This window comes from Plectrocnemia conspersa, unplaced genomic scaffold (genome assembly GCF_051122295.1).
Source record: "Plectrocnemia conspersa isolate PC_06_02 unplaced genomic scaffold, ASM5112229v1 ptg000010l, whole genome shotgun sequence".
NCBI lineage: Eukaryota > Metazoa > Arthropoda > Insecta > Trichoptera > Polycentropodidae > Plectrocnemia > Plectrocnemia conspersa.
In genome coordinates, this window is record NW_028277174.1 from 16,166,226 (window position 1) to 16,181,352 (window position 15,127).

A 15,127-nucleotide genomic window follows, 5' to 3' on the forward strand; every position below is an offset into this window, starting at 1 on the left:
AGTTTATTAATATGGATTTATTAAAAGTTTGAATAGAATACACAGGACGAAGAACAATTTGTGAACGTTTTGTTAACTCAAATAATTGCTCTATCCTCTCTTGAGTAAGTTTTTTTAAAAATGAGAAAAGTTAGTATTCATACGAGTTCGTTTGCACAAAAAAGCAGAAATAGTTAGACTGCTATATCTTAGTTTTCGAATAGACGAAATCGTTGCAGAAGAATCCGCCCTATCGCACAAGTTTTGTTATGATGAGCAAACATCTATTGAATAGACGATGCGGGCCGCTCGCAAAAACTTTTATGTCTACCGAAAGCTTTAGTCGGTTATTCAAATAAAAAAGGGCCAAAAACAAAGTTGGACAATTCGCGTAATTACAATATGGCGATGGAGATAAGGGGACCGATCGGGTAGGAAATGCACGCGAGAATTTCTCGGCAAAAATATACATCTAGATGGATGTTGTCGAATCATCGAAATTAATATTTTTCCATTATGCAAAAGCGGTGCGAAAAACTTTGGCAATTTTTCACCGACGAGCTGAAGGATCCGCTTTTAAATTTCCAGTATCCTTCAAACATTAATGGTCGGTTTAAATGAAATCGAGTTCGGAAGAGAAATGGGATGTGAAACTTCGAGCTAGGGTTGTGCGTTTTAAATTACAAATTTGTTTTGAAGACCACGTTTATCTTAAGGAAAATCCATTATAGAATGTTTTTGTGCTACTTTGCAATGTCCTTAATATTATTAATACATTTGAAATTGACAATAATATACTATATGTCTATATTAATACCAGAAAATGATGTATATACTAATATTTTGTTAGACTACAAAAATCATTTCCATGGTTCGATTTTTGTCTCTTTCTAAGACTATCTATGTAACTAATCAAATATATCACTATGTATATTATTTTAGATTAATAAATATTATAGTCATATTTAAAATCAAAGTACATATAATACATTGATTTAAAACTAATAAATTTGGAGTCTTAAATTTTTACCCAGCGGATGGTATTGTATATGACTTAATACGTAAGACGTTTTGCTTCTTACGCTCAGTGCGTCAATATTACTAGTACCTATTAGAATTGTATTGTTTATAATTTGCTAATGCACGTGATTTTCACAATAAGTCCGGCTATAACAAAAAAAATATTTTTATAAAGAAATATCGATAACACTATTGAAGTTATTGTAAAAATTATTTTTTTAATTAATAAATTAAATTTTAGTTAGCATCATGTCCAATATACTATCTATTGATAAACTAAATTATGTCAAAAACAGCTTTATTGAAAAAAAAATTAATGATAAAGTGAATTCTTAAATAATAAAATAAAATTAAATCATCAAACTAATTTATTGTTGAATTACCTTTTATAAATATTTGTTTCTTCTGTCACAAGCACTTATTTAATCAATTATTAATCATAATATTTACCTTAACATTTATCTGCACATGATCACAAATTTATTATTGCGTTGTACTTATAGTAATAATTTTTAATTTTTTTAATGTGATAGCAAAGGTACAATAATATTTGCATTTTTTTTAATTTTAAGACACTTGTCGGAAATTTATATTTTTTGCAATATTTTTCGCACCCTTACGTTAAATTATTATGAATTTATAAATTAGACATATTTCATATATAAGAAAATATGATACCTGATTAAAATGTATTTTTATAACTTTGAACCAAAAACTATTTATTATTTTACTTTATATATGCCGGTAAGCATGTTTATTGCTTTTAATTAACTATTTTTAAATTAGTTGATGTATGTGAATACACCAAGAGTAGCACTCAGACTTACAAATTTATATTATGTTGAATTTTAATCTAATGCAACGCTTATTATTAATATATAATCATATAATACATAGTTTTTTATTGTATTTCTAGTAACAAAGTTTTCTTATGTGTTTTTTACAATCATAAATTGAGTCAAAAATACTCTTTTTATTTATTCGCACCTCGCGTTGCTATCATACCTCATCAATAATTTATAGACCGTTCGCGGAAATAATAGAAAACGCCGTTTTCGTTGAAGTTTTCACGCGAAATTTCGATTTTATCCATATTTTTTCTTTGTTCCTACAATATTATGCCTTCTTGGCGATAACGAAACACCTCCCACGAGATTATGTATAATTTATCCGGCAACCAGATCTCATTACTCCTTGTCGGAGCACCGGGAACACCTCATGTTCCTACCTCGTAAGCGGGATAATATTATTTAAATGGTAATACGGCTTCTAAAATGTTCAATTAGATTCAGAAGTGCAAACTTTCAGGTCTGAACCGCCGAGAACCGAGATACTAACTCAAAACCCGTCGTGCTTCTGAAATAGGGAGACTGAGGTGCGATGCCTTTCAAATTGAATAATACAGTTATCCAACTCGAAAAGAAAAAATATACAATGTATTCAAATATGTGTATTTTATAAAATAATATAATGTATATTGACCACTGCATGTAGATACACATGTACATACAATATATTATTTTTAGAAATACATTATATATGAGATAACCGAGAGCTTTTGCATAAAATTATTTAAAGTTCAACTTCTGCAGGTACTAACTTGTACGGTCTGTGCAAAATATTCAAGCGTATTGCATTTCATAACTGTCATTAATGTGCAAATTTCGAACTCCTGAGTTAGCCACTTCTTGATATATTATATGTTATATGTATATATAATAATGACAGTATTGTCTTATTATAATTTTAGATACTAATATGGATGTCGTGTATAGCTTTTTATATAAAACATTGTTTTAAACTTTTGAAGATTATGTATTATTTAAAGATACATTTATTAATAAAAACAATGAGCCTAGTTTTGTTATAAGAAAGTCATGACAAATATTAATAAAAGCCTTTTTAAAATAAGTATAGACGCAATCTACCTGTTGCCTAAATCAAGTTTTGTATCGCAAATTTAGAATAGCAGCTACTGCTCTAGATACAATTTAGATTGAAAATAATATATAATATCTCTTGTAAAAAATGCAATGGCTTATGCATAACATATTTAATATAATACATATATTCTATTTTTTTTATCTAAATTAAAAACAGTTAAAACCCCTGCATTTTATTGTGAATTCCAATAATGTTATATATAATCAATGCATATACTTCACTAGCAACTGTTTTATTGTCAGTGCTCTGCGGAAAATATAAATATATCTTTCAGTATGTATGTAACATTTTGCTAATGTTTTTTTCATTACTTATTAGCACAATAAGTTTTGCCTCTGGTGTGTTTTTAAATATTCTATTTAAAATTAGTCAATTTTATTAAATTTTTGTTCTATAGAATGAGTGTTTTGTATTTAACGTGTTCATATAATGTATTGCTTCTGCATTTGTGTGCTAAAAACAAAATTGTGTTTAATATTCAACTCGTGCTCGCGTATTCCGGGAATCTTTTGCTCAACTTTGCGCTTTTATCAAGTTGGAAAACTCATGTGGGAAACCAGCACAATCCAGAGGTTAGCCGGGATGAAATATGGAAATTTTATAAACGTTTTGATGCCGAACGAAGAGTTTTCGACCGAAAATTATGCGGGAAATATTTGAGTTTTTGGTGTAAAATTTTTCAGCACAAAACGCTTTTGCTGGTTTTGGTTTTAGACGATAACCTACACACAAAACTTTCTCTCGATGATCAAATGTAAATATACAAAAAATATCAATATTTAACAAACACCTGGTTCATCTTAATATATGATAATATTATTTACCTTTAAATGAAGTTATATTTTTATAGCCATCTACAATAAATTTAATACAATGGAGTTGAAGAATATTTTATTGACTTTCAGCCTGATCATTAATGCTTATGGTAAATATATTTATATTAAATTAATAATTGTATGAATAATAATTGTAGCCCAAATGTATTTTATTCGTTTTATTAGAGCTAGTTGAATATTTTTTCCACGTCTTTCTTTACTCATAAATATTTTAATTTGATTAACTGCTTTGTATAAATTGATAGAAATATATACTTAATAAAAAAAGTGCAAAAACATTCATAAATTGCAGTTTTAATTGGCACTCAAGTGATTTATCATCAAAGGGATGAAAAACTCTAGGACAGTTTTTTCATTCATTGCCTTCAAAACTTGTCGATGAAGTGAAAACCTTCCATTCGGGAATATAAGAATTTTTTATCTCTCTGGACTTTGCACATTTTATAAATGGCATATTTTCTACATAGTTTAGGTCAGTTTCGTTCTATCTTAGGTCATATAACAACCCCTTAATAAAAATAAGAATTATTGACTTTAATGAAAATTGCAACTAGAGTAACCAAAAATAAATGTTAATGTAAAGAAAAGACGTGATAAAAAATTGTAGTGTCTTTTTGGTTTAACAAGTTTTATTCCACGGACAAACTACGCTCAACTAGTGGTCAAAGCTGACTTAAAAAGATTTATTATTGCCCAATTACACATTTTAACATAGTCCATCATTCTCTGACTTTTCACTTAGCAATTATTATTTTTGTTTAAATATTTAAGAAAAAGCTGTAAAAAATGTCGAATCATTACTTAATGAGTTTTTTTATTATAAACTTGAATAATTATATAGGAATAGGATTAATATTGTAACAAATAGATTATATCTATTTATGGATATTTTAATTAATTGAATACTTATTTATTATTTAAAAATATTTTTGAAAAACGGCAACTTCTTCATATCAACCCGATAGATATACATATTTCAGAATAAAATGATATAGATCGCTAACCAAGGTTTAAAAATGTATCTTTTTCTTATGATTCGAGGAATTAATTAAACTTAGTTTATTTTAAAAGTTTTTGTATCATACAATATGCTCAAAATTCTATTTGTAAGATAATTAAATTCAAGAAAACCCAATCTTCGATCGATCAGAATATGAATTTTAATATAATAATTTCTAATATCAATTTCCTATCAAGATAGAATTTATTTATGTTATATTAAAGAATCATATTTATAATAGGTTTGAAATTTTAAATATATATCCTTATTTTTATTCTATAAAGTATGTCAAAAAATACTATGTACAAATAAGTTTTTAATAAAATGAATGTCATAATAATGAAATTTTTTTGCATTAATTTAAATTCGTAATTTAGATTGAAGAAAAATTTTTATGAGGTAATAAAATTTAAAATATATAACACAAATGTGAATTTTAACAATTAAAAAAAATGTAATACTTGCTTTCGTATAAAAAATCTAGGTTAGCAGTGAAAAAGTTGCTTTTTATATAATTGTAATAAGCCCTAACCCTAACTGATTTTTGTATGAAGGCATTTTTTGATGTGTGATTTTTTGTCAGGGTTTTATTTACCAAGGCAATTTTTTCATTGTATGTTAAAAAGGTATAATTCAATTTAAATTATTTTTAGTATGTTTTCCTGAAACTTAATATTTAAAAATATATTAAATTAGCGTGTGGTTTTACATACTACATAAACATTAAATTGTTTACATATAATGTGAATGGGAAATATACATATATTTTACTTTACTATATTTATAATAAAAGCAATCAAGTTGTTTTAATTAAAGAATATAAATATTATATTAAAATAATAATTTAAATCATATACAGGCAGTAACAAAGGATTTGGTTCTGGAAAACAAGATTATGGATATACAGATGTGAGAAAAGGTGCACATATGTTTTGGTGGTTATTTCACACCACAGCCAATGTGTCTGATTCTTCAGAAAGACCTTTAATAATGTGGCTACAAGGTGGTCCAGGAGGATCTTCTACAGGCATTGGAAATTTTGAAGAAGTTGGACCATTAGATGAAAACCTAAAACATAGAGAACATACTTGGGTAAGTCATTTATATATTTATATCGATAATATCGTGTAAAATATTTTTTTTCAGGTCAAAGATTTTAATGTACTTTTCGTTGACAATCCAGTTGGAACAGGATTTAGTTACGTAGATAAGCAATCGCATTTAACCAGCAATAATACAGGAATTGGTAATTATGCATGATATTTTATAAATGTCAGCCTTTATAAAATAAAAATTCCAGCTCAAGATTTGGTTTCACTTATGAAAGATTTTTACATAAAATTACCTCAATTTAAAAAGACTCCTTTTTATATATACGCTCAATCTTATGGAGGGAAAATGGCTATTGAGTTTTCAAAGTTACTTTATGATGTAAATATATCGAAGTATTTTATATTCACAGCAATTTATATAATAAAAACACGTTTTATAGGAAATGAAAGCCGGAAATATAGAAAGCAATATTTCTGGTGTCGCCATGGGAGATTCTTGGATATCACCCATTGATTCTGTGTTATCTTGGGCACCTTATTTATATCAAGTGGGCCTTGTGGATAAAAACCAAGAGACGGAAATTATGCAACAGGCTTCTTACGTAAAACAAGTTTTTGATGATGGCGAATATAAGCAAGCTACAGCTGAGTGGAGAAATACAGAAACACTTATATTAACTAATACTAACGGAGTTGACTTCTACAACATACTTACTAAACCAGGAAGCAAACCTGACGTTGATATAACTAATTTAATGAACAGGGAAGTAAAGAAAGCCTTGAATATACCATCAAATGTAAATTGGGTCCAATCTTCAAGTGCTGTCTTTGATCATTTACGTGCAGATTTCATGAAACCAGTCATTAATATAGGTTATTTTTTTATTAGTGAGCTATATAATTGCATTTATTTATTCATATTTAAATTTAATATTTAACAGTCGAAAGTGTTTTAAAGGAAACTTCTTTGAAAGTTCATGTATATAATGGAAATTTAGATTTGATAGTTGATACACCAGGTATGATTTTTTTTATTCATAAAAATGAATTATATGTTTAAAAGTGTTATATGAATAGGTCAACTTGCTTGGGTTGATAAGTTGAACTGGGATGAAGCTAAAGAGTTCAAAAAAGCGTCTAAGAATCCGATTTATGTTAACAATATTTTGGAAGGTTACCAAAAAACAGCGGGAAAGTTTACCTTTTTTTGGATCAACAATGCTGGACATAGAGTTAGTAATTGTTTATGTTTAATAATGAAATAACAAATACCTGTTAATATTGTGAAAATATAATTTTAGGTACCTGTCGATAATCCTAATGGAGCCAGAATTTTTCTTAAAACCATGACTGGATTTTAAATCAATAATTATATGATGTTACGTAGTTTGTGTAGTGATGTTTTTTTTTGTTTGCACAATAAAGATTTATCCTAACAATTGTTGTATTTTTAAATTAATATTTATAGGTACAATATGATATTTATAAGTATAATCTAAGTATTTTAAATCGTTTTTATTTTTACAAGCAATAACTATTGAGTGACTAATTGGTATAATATTATCTACTATAATTATAAAGAACTATTGTCAAATGTTTTGAATTTATTTTTATTATTTGTTAAATGTCTAATAATATGAAGTCAATTTAAATTAATAAATTACCCAAATATCATAATTTAGTTTTTTAATGTACTAATTGTACTCTTTGTATTTTCCCCTAATGACTTAAGCTGCGGTCGTTTAATCTATTGTTTTATAACAGTAAAAACGACAATGTTAAATAAAGGCGTCGTTGTAATCCATGGGGCAGCAATCAAACTCAATTAATTCAGGAATGACTGTAAATGAAGTGATAAATGAAATTAATTCGTCTTCCATTGTGCCTCTGAGCGAACGTACCGGAGATCTTGAATCAACTGTAAAAGAGTTGCCAGAAAAAAAACTCTTAAGGGAAATACCGTTTGACGAATTGCCCTGGTCTAGAATAAAGAATAAGAAAAATATAAAAGCAGCAGAAAATAACAAAGAACGGAATTCTTTGGCGAAATTGCTAATTAGAGACGTTTTCGTTTGTTGACAAGCTCTCGTGGGAGAGCGGAAAAGTTTCATGGTCGACGAGGAGTGGACCGTTTGTAGTTTCAACCGGGCAATATAGCTTTAATTTAATTTATTCATGGGTTAAATTAAGATTTTCCAAGTTGCTCGAGTCTAGCACGAGATGCTTTTTTAATCTTTTTCTAATTAATTCTCGTCGCTGAGGTGCACGGTCGTGGTTATGGAGCAATTATCAAGGGACGGATCTAGTGAGTAGATAGAATCGACCATTTAAATATTTCTAAGCAGCAGAAAAATAAATGTAATTCTATTTAAATTGAAAGTTAATTTTAATCAACACTAATATAAAACTATACAATTGGAATGGAATTTCAAGCAACAAACATTTTAATGTTTTTTCTTATTTATGAATATTCTATGGTATGGTTTTTTAATAACTGAAAATTCGAATGCCACTACCGGGGCTCGAACCCGCAACCTCGAAATGCCAATACTTCGTTTTATTTAACAAAGTCATTTTGAGGCTTACCTCAAATTTCACAACGGTATATCATTGGCCCTTCTGTGCCGAGAAAAATTATCATATACGATCCAACTAAAGGGTGTTAGCTTTTGAGGTTTGTTTTTTGAGTTTGCAACACTTTTTCCAGCAACAGCCAATTTACCAGTTAACAGCTGATTTGTACTCAGTTTGGTTTGCCATTTCACCATGAATAAATTTACGTCAGAACGACACTTGCAAATTGTGCAATTTTTTTTCGAAAGTCGTGGTTTACTTGTGTGCTCTACGTTAATTTTACGGTCGATGTTAACGTTCATCTGAGCAAGTAATTCGAATAATCATGGATCGTTTTCGAACCACGCATACTCTACTTGATAATACGCATCCGCGGAGACGTCGTAAAAGTAGACCCTATTTTAATTGTTTAAGTAGCGAACTCTTAATGCATAGGTTCAGCATACATTTTTGCGTGAGAATAATAATTCATAGACTTATTTTGCTATGAACTAGATATTCTCAGGCACTATATGCCTAGGAGAAACATCAATACAATTTATTATCAAATCAAAATTAAGTGGAATACTGAGTGAAGGTGTTGTGTTATGTGGCAACAATTTATGAGATTTATTTATTTGCCTCTCAAAAAATATGTAAAAAAAAGTATTCCTTATTACGAAAAAAATGTATAGCCAGTCGTACCTTAATTGTAACAAGAATTGCACAATTTATTGCACAATTCAATGTCTATATAATAATTTTAAAACTATTAACATAATTTAAAATATGCTACAAAAATCTCAGCACTAACGAAAGGGTATCAAGTTTAGGCAGATGACGTCCATATATCGCCAGAAAGAGGGTAGCACAGCGTGAACTGAATAGAAAATGGAGGTTCTGAATTCTTGAACAAACAATTTCAAGGAATGTTCGTCGGGAAAGCGTTATTAATTGTTATTGTTCGGGATAAAGAAGTAACTAACAAAGTGAGTTATTTGTGGAGTGGTCGAGCGTGCCACAACGTACGACTTGAAATAATGAATGACTACCATATCTTTAAACCCAGTGATGAGTGTTTATTTTTGCTAAAATTAATTAAATTACCACTGTTCGCAATGATGCGTCTCATTTGGGAAGTCCCGCAATGAATAGTATTAAGAGGAGATTAGTTAAACAAATCTAGTCAATGACATTGCGGTCTAGTCAAATTCACACCTGCACTTAGCGTCGGTACTAATGACGTCATCAGTCGAAATTAAGCACCACAAGCTTGCGGTGTAGACGTCACTCATGTGCGATTGTAATCTATTTAGTATCTTATGTATGTATGTATTACACACAATAGTGTATAGAAATTTATATAATAATAAGCATACAAATAGATTGATATTTTTAATGGCTCTGCTTAAAATAAATTTGGATGGATTTTAATATATCATATGAAGAAAACTTCTTAAATTACAGGCTTTTTATAATTTGTCAAAAGTTGAAAAAACAGTTGATTTAAAAAAAAAGCCATGACGTCATTCAAACGACCATTTAAAATATTATGCAAGAGAAATAAACAACTTGTCAGACCTCTTACCTAACCATAAAAGAAAATACTCAATACATCAACTGTGTACTAATTGAAGATTTCTTAGACCATCTACCTGCTAGCATAGTAACTATGTTCGAGATCGCAACATACGTGAGTGCTTTGGATAAAAACTAATGTTTGGAAAGTACAATGCTTGATGACACTCAGTACTATCTAAAAAGGTTTAATTATATAAAATAAAATGTACGAGAGTTTTAATAAATATAAACATTTAATGGTATTAGAATTTTATATATCCGATCCATATTTTAATTTTTTTGTCGCATTTTTCATCATAAACTCTGTCTTACTACCTTATTAGTAATATTTTATACATTTTAAATATTCTCTATGAGCTAGCTAATTATTGAGAGCTTTTAATACTTAATATGTAAAACCTAACTCGATTTTAATTAATCATTATGATATTCATATGTGAGATTTGTAAAATCTAGGTTAATATTTAATAATGGATGGGAATTATAAATATTTAATAATCACGATTTCCAATCTCCCAGATTCGATAACAATTAAAAAACACTATGATTCGTATGCAATTCGAATATAGATCTTTCAGGTCAATAGTCAGTGATTTTGTATATCGTGCTGGTCAGAATATTGATTAAGCGAAAGTTAAAATAATCGCAATGTAAATTTGTGTATATATTTAAAACAATAACATAAGATATAATAAAAAAAGTCTAAGGAAACAATTTTTTTTTCTAAAAAATTTATGACATTTTTTATAAGCTGAAGTGGTTTACAATATGTACGTCCTACATATTTTTAGAAGTTCTGTTTGTAAGATTAGGTAAATTTTAGAAAACGAAATATGTAATTACTAATTTTAATTATATAATCATTACTAATTCCGATCTCTTAGACACAATAAAATTTAAAATATTAAGATCCATATTGACTTTAACCCAGCTCTTTCAGATCAATATTTAGCTATTATATCAAATTGTAATATTGGCCAATTGTCTATCCTACTGGCTTACATTACTTATAAATGTAGTAAACAGCAGTGATCCAATATTTGGGACACTTATTCTGAGTCAGGAAAAAAAATATTATATATGTTACTGATCAATCAGAAAGTATTAACAGTTATACAACATACATTGTTATTTGCCCAGTGCCAAATATAAATTATTTCTTAATTTCTGAATCAATGGTAATACAGTATTAACAATTTTGGTAAGGTTTAGGCTGAAGAAAAAATTGACACGCCTCACACGTAACCGAGTAAAATATCGCTTTAATTTATATTCTTACTTGCTCCACGATTATGAATATTAGGACATATTTTTAAAAGTATGCTTTCAAGATACGCTTAAGAATCCATGGACTAAATTAAAATAACAGTAAGAACCATTGTATTGTGTCGGTAATCCGTTTTAAAACGGATCGATCGGATTTTTGTACCAGAGAAAAAGTTGCGGCCAGGAGCAGAGTGGGATGGTAACTTATCAGACCGGATTCAGTCATTGTTCGGGATTACTCACAGAGTCGGCAGAGTGAGAACTTCAGAAAGGTGTATAGAAACTCGGTTAGCCAGCTTATTCGGACTTACTTCATATAATCGAAGAGTGGGTTTAGGTACATATATTTTCTGTGAGTCCGTCCGGTACATTGTGTTGTTTTGAGGCAATTTTATCGCGGCCACTGGTGCTAAGCCTAGCTGTAATTCCTCAGCTTTCAAAAACCTATTTTTGGCCATTTATTTATCGTACCAAAGACTTGTCGATCGAAATTTAGTCGAGCGTTTACACTAATTGAATCAAACAGCGCGTCTCTCAGAACGTCTCAAATTCTAGCTCTAAATGCCTGGGTCGATTAATGAGATTAATGGAGTGACACTATCGACGAGCATTGTTCTCGTCAACGACGCTTCAACACGATATATGTATGTATGTATAAATAGTTATAGTAGGGAAATGCGTTCATTTGTATGGGTTTTATTACAAGATAGGTAAATATGTACTTTATGATGTTTAATTATTTTTTTAACAAGCTGTTTCGAAACAGATTTTGACATTCTCCTTTTTTGAAATGAATTTTAAAATGTTAACCGTACCCATAACAATGGTTATCTAGTCTTGGCCAATATGTTAGTACACTCAATTAATTATGTAATATGTTATTATTATACTTTATATGTTTTTTAAATGATAATTTTAATAATAATTCCTAAAATATGATATACAGATAGAAGTGACATTTAAAATAATGCAACGATACATTATTTAACAACGCTTATATATCATAATTGCTGTTAAGCCTTTTGTGCTTATAATATGTCGAATTGTAAGCACACATGTCACGTGTTAACAGCAGAAAATCTTAGAGCTTTTCATGACAAACGCAGTTCTAAAAGGATAAGACTAGGACAGTTCTTTAGCATACTTATAGTATATTATATAATATAAACAATGCTATAATATAAGTATACAAAAAATAAGTCATTACATTTATTTGGTAATACATAGATACACTGTCACAATATTGTATTAATATATATAGAAAATATATAATAGGCGTACCTTTATATTGTTTTAATTAACTTAGAAACAATAAATTTACACTATTAAAACTATTAAAAGTTAAAAAATATATCGATTTGCTGGCTAAAACGCAAGTCAAATTAAAACAATATATCATATATGCTATATCTCTTCTATATATCCAATATTGTGACAGTGTATACTAGTATTATTAAATAAATATAATGATTTATTTTATGTTAAAAAAATTATACAATAGTACTTATTATTATTCTTATACAAATATACTTATAATCCCTGTTATAATTTATATTTAGTAACAAACTACAATACAACAACTAGTTATAATAAATGACCACGAATCATAGCATAATAAATAGCAGATGAAATATGTTTAGACAGCAGATTTATTAACCTGAATATTGTATACATTAGGTTTTGTATATGTTCGCTAAAATTTAATAAATCAAATATTGTTTTATTCATATTTTAACCTATTTATTTATTATGCCAAGAGAATATTTTCACAAAAAATATTTAATACAGGGAAATGTACTTTTGTCTATATTATTAAGCTTATTGTTGTTATCACCTATTTATTTGCAGTGTTCAGTCGTTTGCATATAATTTTAAACGTAATTTTTCTCAAATGTATTGAAAAATATTCAGCGTATTATTGGACTTTGTAGTATTGTTTTCAAATAGTGCATTTAATTTTTATATAACATTAAAAATAATGGTACAATTATTGATTAAAGTCGAATGAGAATATATCTGGCTATAAAAATCCTATTCTCTTTTTTACGCTATATCAGATAATGAATAAACAACTTGAAAAAGCATTCTAATTATGTTTATTTTGTTTATTAGAATATTATGTAGCCTTTTATCGTGTTAGTCAATGTAGGGTTAATCAATTGAACCGCCTTATATTTACAATTTAACCCTTAAAATAATAGAATAAATCATAAGCAAGACCAGTTCGGCACATAGCATACAAATGCGGGTTTTATCCGCCTTAAACATAAATGAGTTTCTTTGTTAAAATTAAACATCACCGTGGGAAAACCTTTTAGCAGATTAAGTTACAAAGTACACAAGTAACCGTCACAGAAGTCTTAAGAATAGATAACGCATGTATTCGGAATTGCCTTTAAAACGGCCATTTGTAATCTGCTTTAAAGCCCAATGAAAATTTGAATAAAAAATTCTTTAACTTTTGTAATTGCTCATACCACTAAAATTATATATAAATATTGGAATGCAGGCAATTAACAATGACTTTATCCAAGACTTTCTAAGACACTGCATTAGATATTTTCTCTCATCTTCTACTAACATGCACATTTGAACATTTATTTCGAAGTTCAAGACATCATAACTTTAAGAGACAATTTCTGATCGCAAAAGTCACTACTTCTCTATTCGCCTCTTTTGGTCTAGTTTGACGTCTGGAATCCAGAGTTGAAACCAATTCGAAAATGTCTGGAGTCTACGGACGCACCCACGGAAAACTTTATCTATAACTAACATATATAATATAAACGTACGTAACGATTTTATTTGTTTCACAAAAAAAATTACTTTATTATATTAAACTATAATTTTGTGGTAAAAAATAAATATAAATAAACACTTCTGACACTGGGGTTGGAAACATATAAATACTATTTTAAGCTAAGATGATAAGTACAACCTAGAATCCGAATGGTTGTTAGCACATAATCTAGATTATAAAAAAATGCTATATTCTCAGCTTTACATACAATACAGAGATACGCAGGTTTTTACATTTACATTTCATTAAATGTGTGTTCATTCGTATACCATTATCAATGTGTTTTACTATTATCGCCCATGGAAAGTTAGAAAGTATTTAAGAAATATATACATTACGGTTACTTTTTAACATAAGCCTCCCTGAATGAAAATGAATAAGAGAAGAATTACTTATTTTTTTATCTCGTAGGTAGAATATATAGAGGGGATATTTGAGGACTTCTCACGAATTGTAATACAATAATAGCTTGGGATCTATTGGCATCACTTAGTTTTTAAAATGTAGTGTTTGCGTGACTGGTAATGTTCATCATTATTAATAATTGTTTTTTTTCTGTCAAACTACTTGCTCAAAAAGTAAAAAAAAACAGAGTTGCTCGATGATGGCTGAGATCATTAAGAGATACAATTTTCGTTTTACTTCAATTTATAATTGACTTTTTTTCTATAATTTAACGGATCCGAAGATAACAGAATTTAGAAAAATCGTTTTTTACTCGTGTTGTATTTAAATTGCTCTGAGAGTGACCGCAATAAATTGAATTCAAACAAAACTTCCCTGATTTTAATTGGAGCTACATCTATGTATGTAAATACATACTGTGTAATATATTTAGCATATGAATATTTTTACTTCGCGTTTGTAAACATTCTATAGCAATTATTCGGACACAAGTCGTATGTGTGTGAACGCTTTGAATGAAAAAATGTAACACTCGTTGGTTCTCAATCGAATCCACACACGAATAAAAGCTGATACGATTTTATGGCGCGAACCATTAAAACGCGTGCCTCACCCAATTTGCGTATTTTGTCGAGAGATGATGGCCACCGCAGGAGAAGGGTGGCGGACGGCTCGGTCGGCGGGGAGGGTA

General features: G+C 28.7%; 1 protein-coding gene across 1 annotated transcript; it reads left to right on the plus strand.

The window, feature by feature from the left end:
- The first annotated feature begins 583 nt into the window (after window positions 1–583).
- On the plus strand, window positions 584–7,192 carry LOC148230744 (retinoid-inducible serine carboxypeptidase-like). The gene is made up of 8 exons (XM_088195743.1): window positions 584–626; window positions 5,639–5,871; window positions 5,926–6,025; window positions 6,080–6,210; window positions 6,272–6,704; window positions 6,773–6,850; window positions 6,909–7,063; window positions 7,133–7,192. The coding sequence occupies exons 1-8, from the start codon at window positions 584–586 to the stop codon at window positions 7,190–7,192; spliced, it is 1,233 nt and encodes a 410-aa protein (XP_088051869.1).
- Window positions 7,193–15,127: the final 7,935 nt, after the last annotated feature.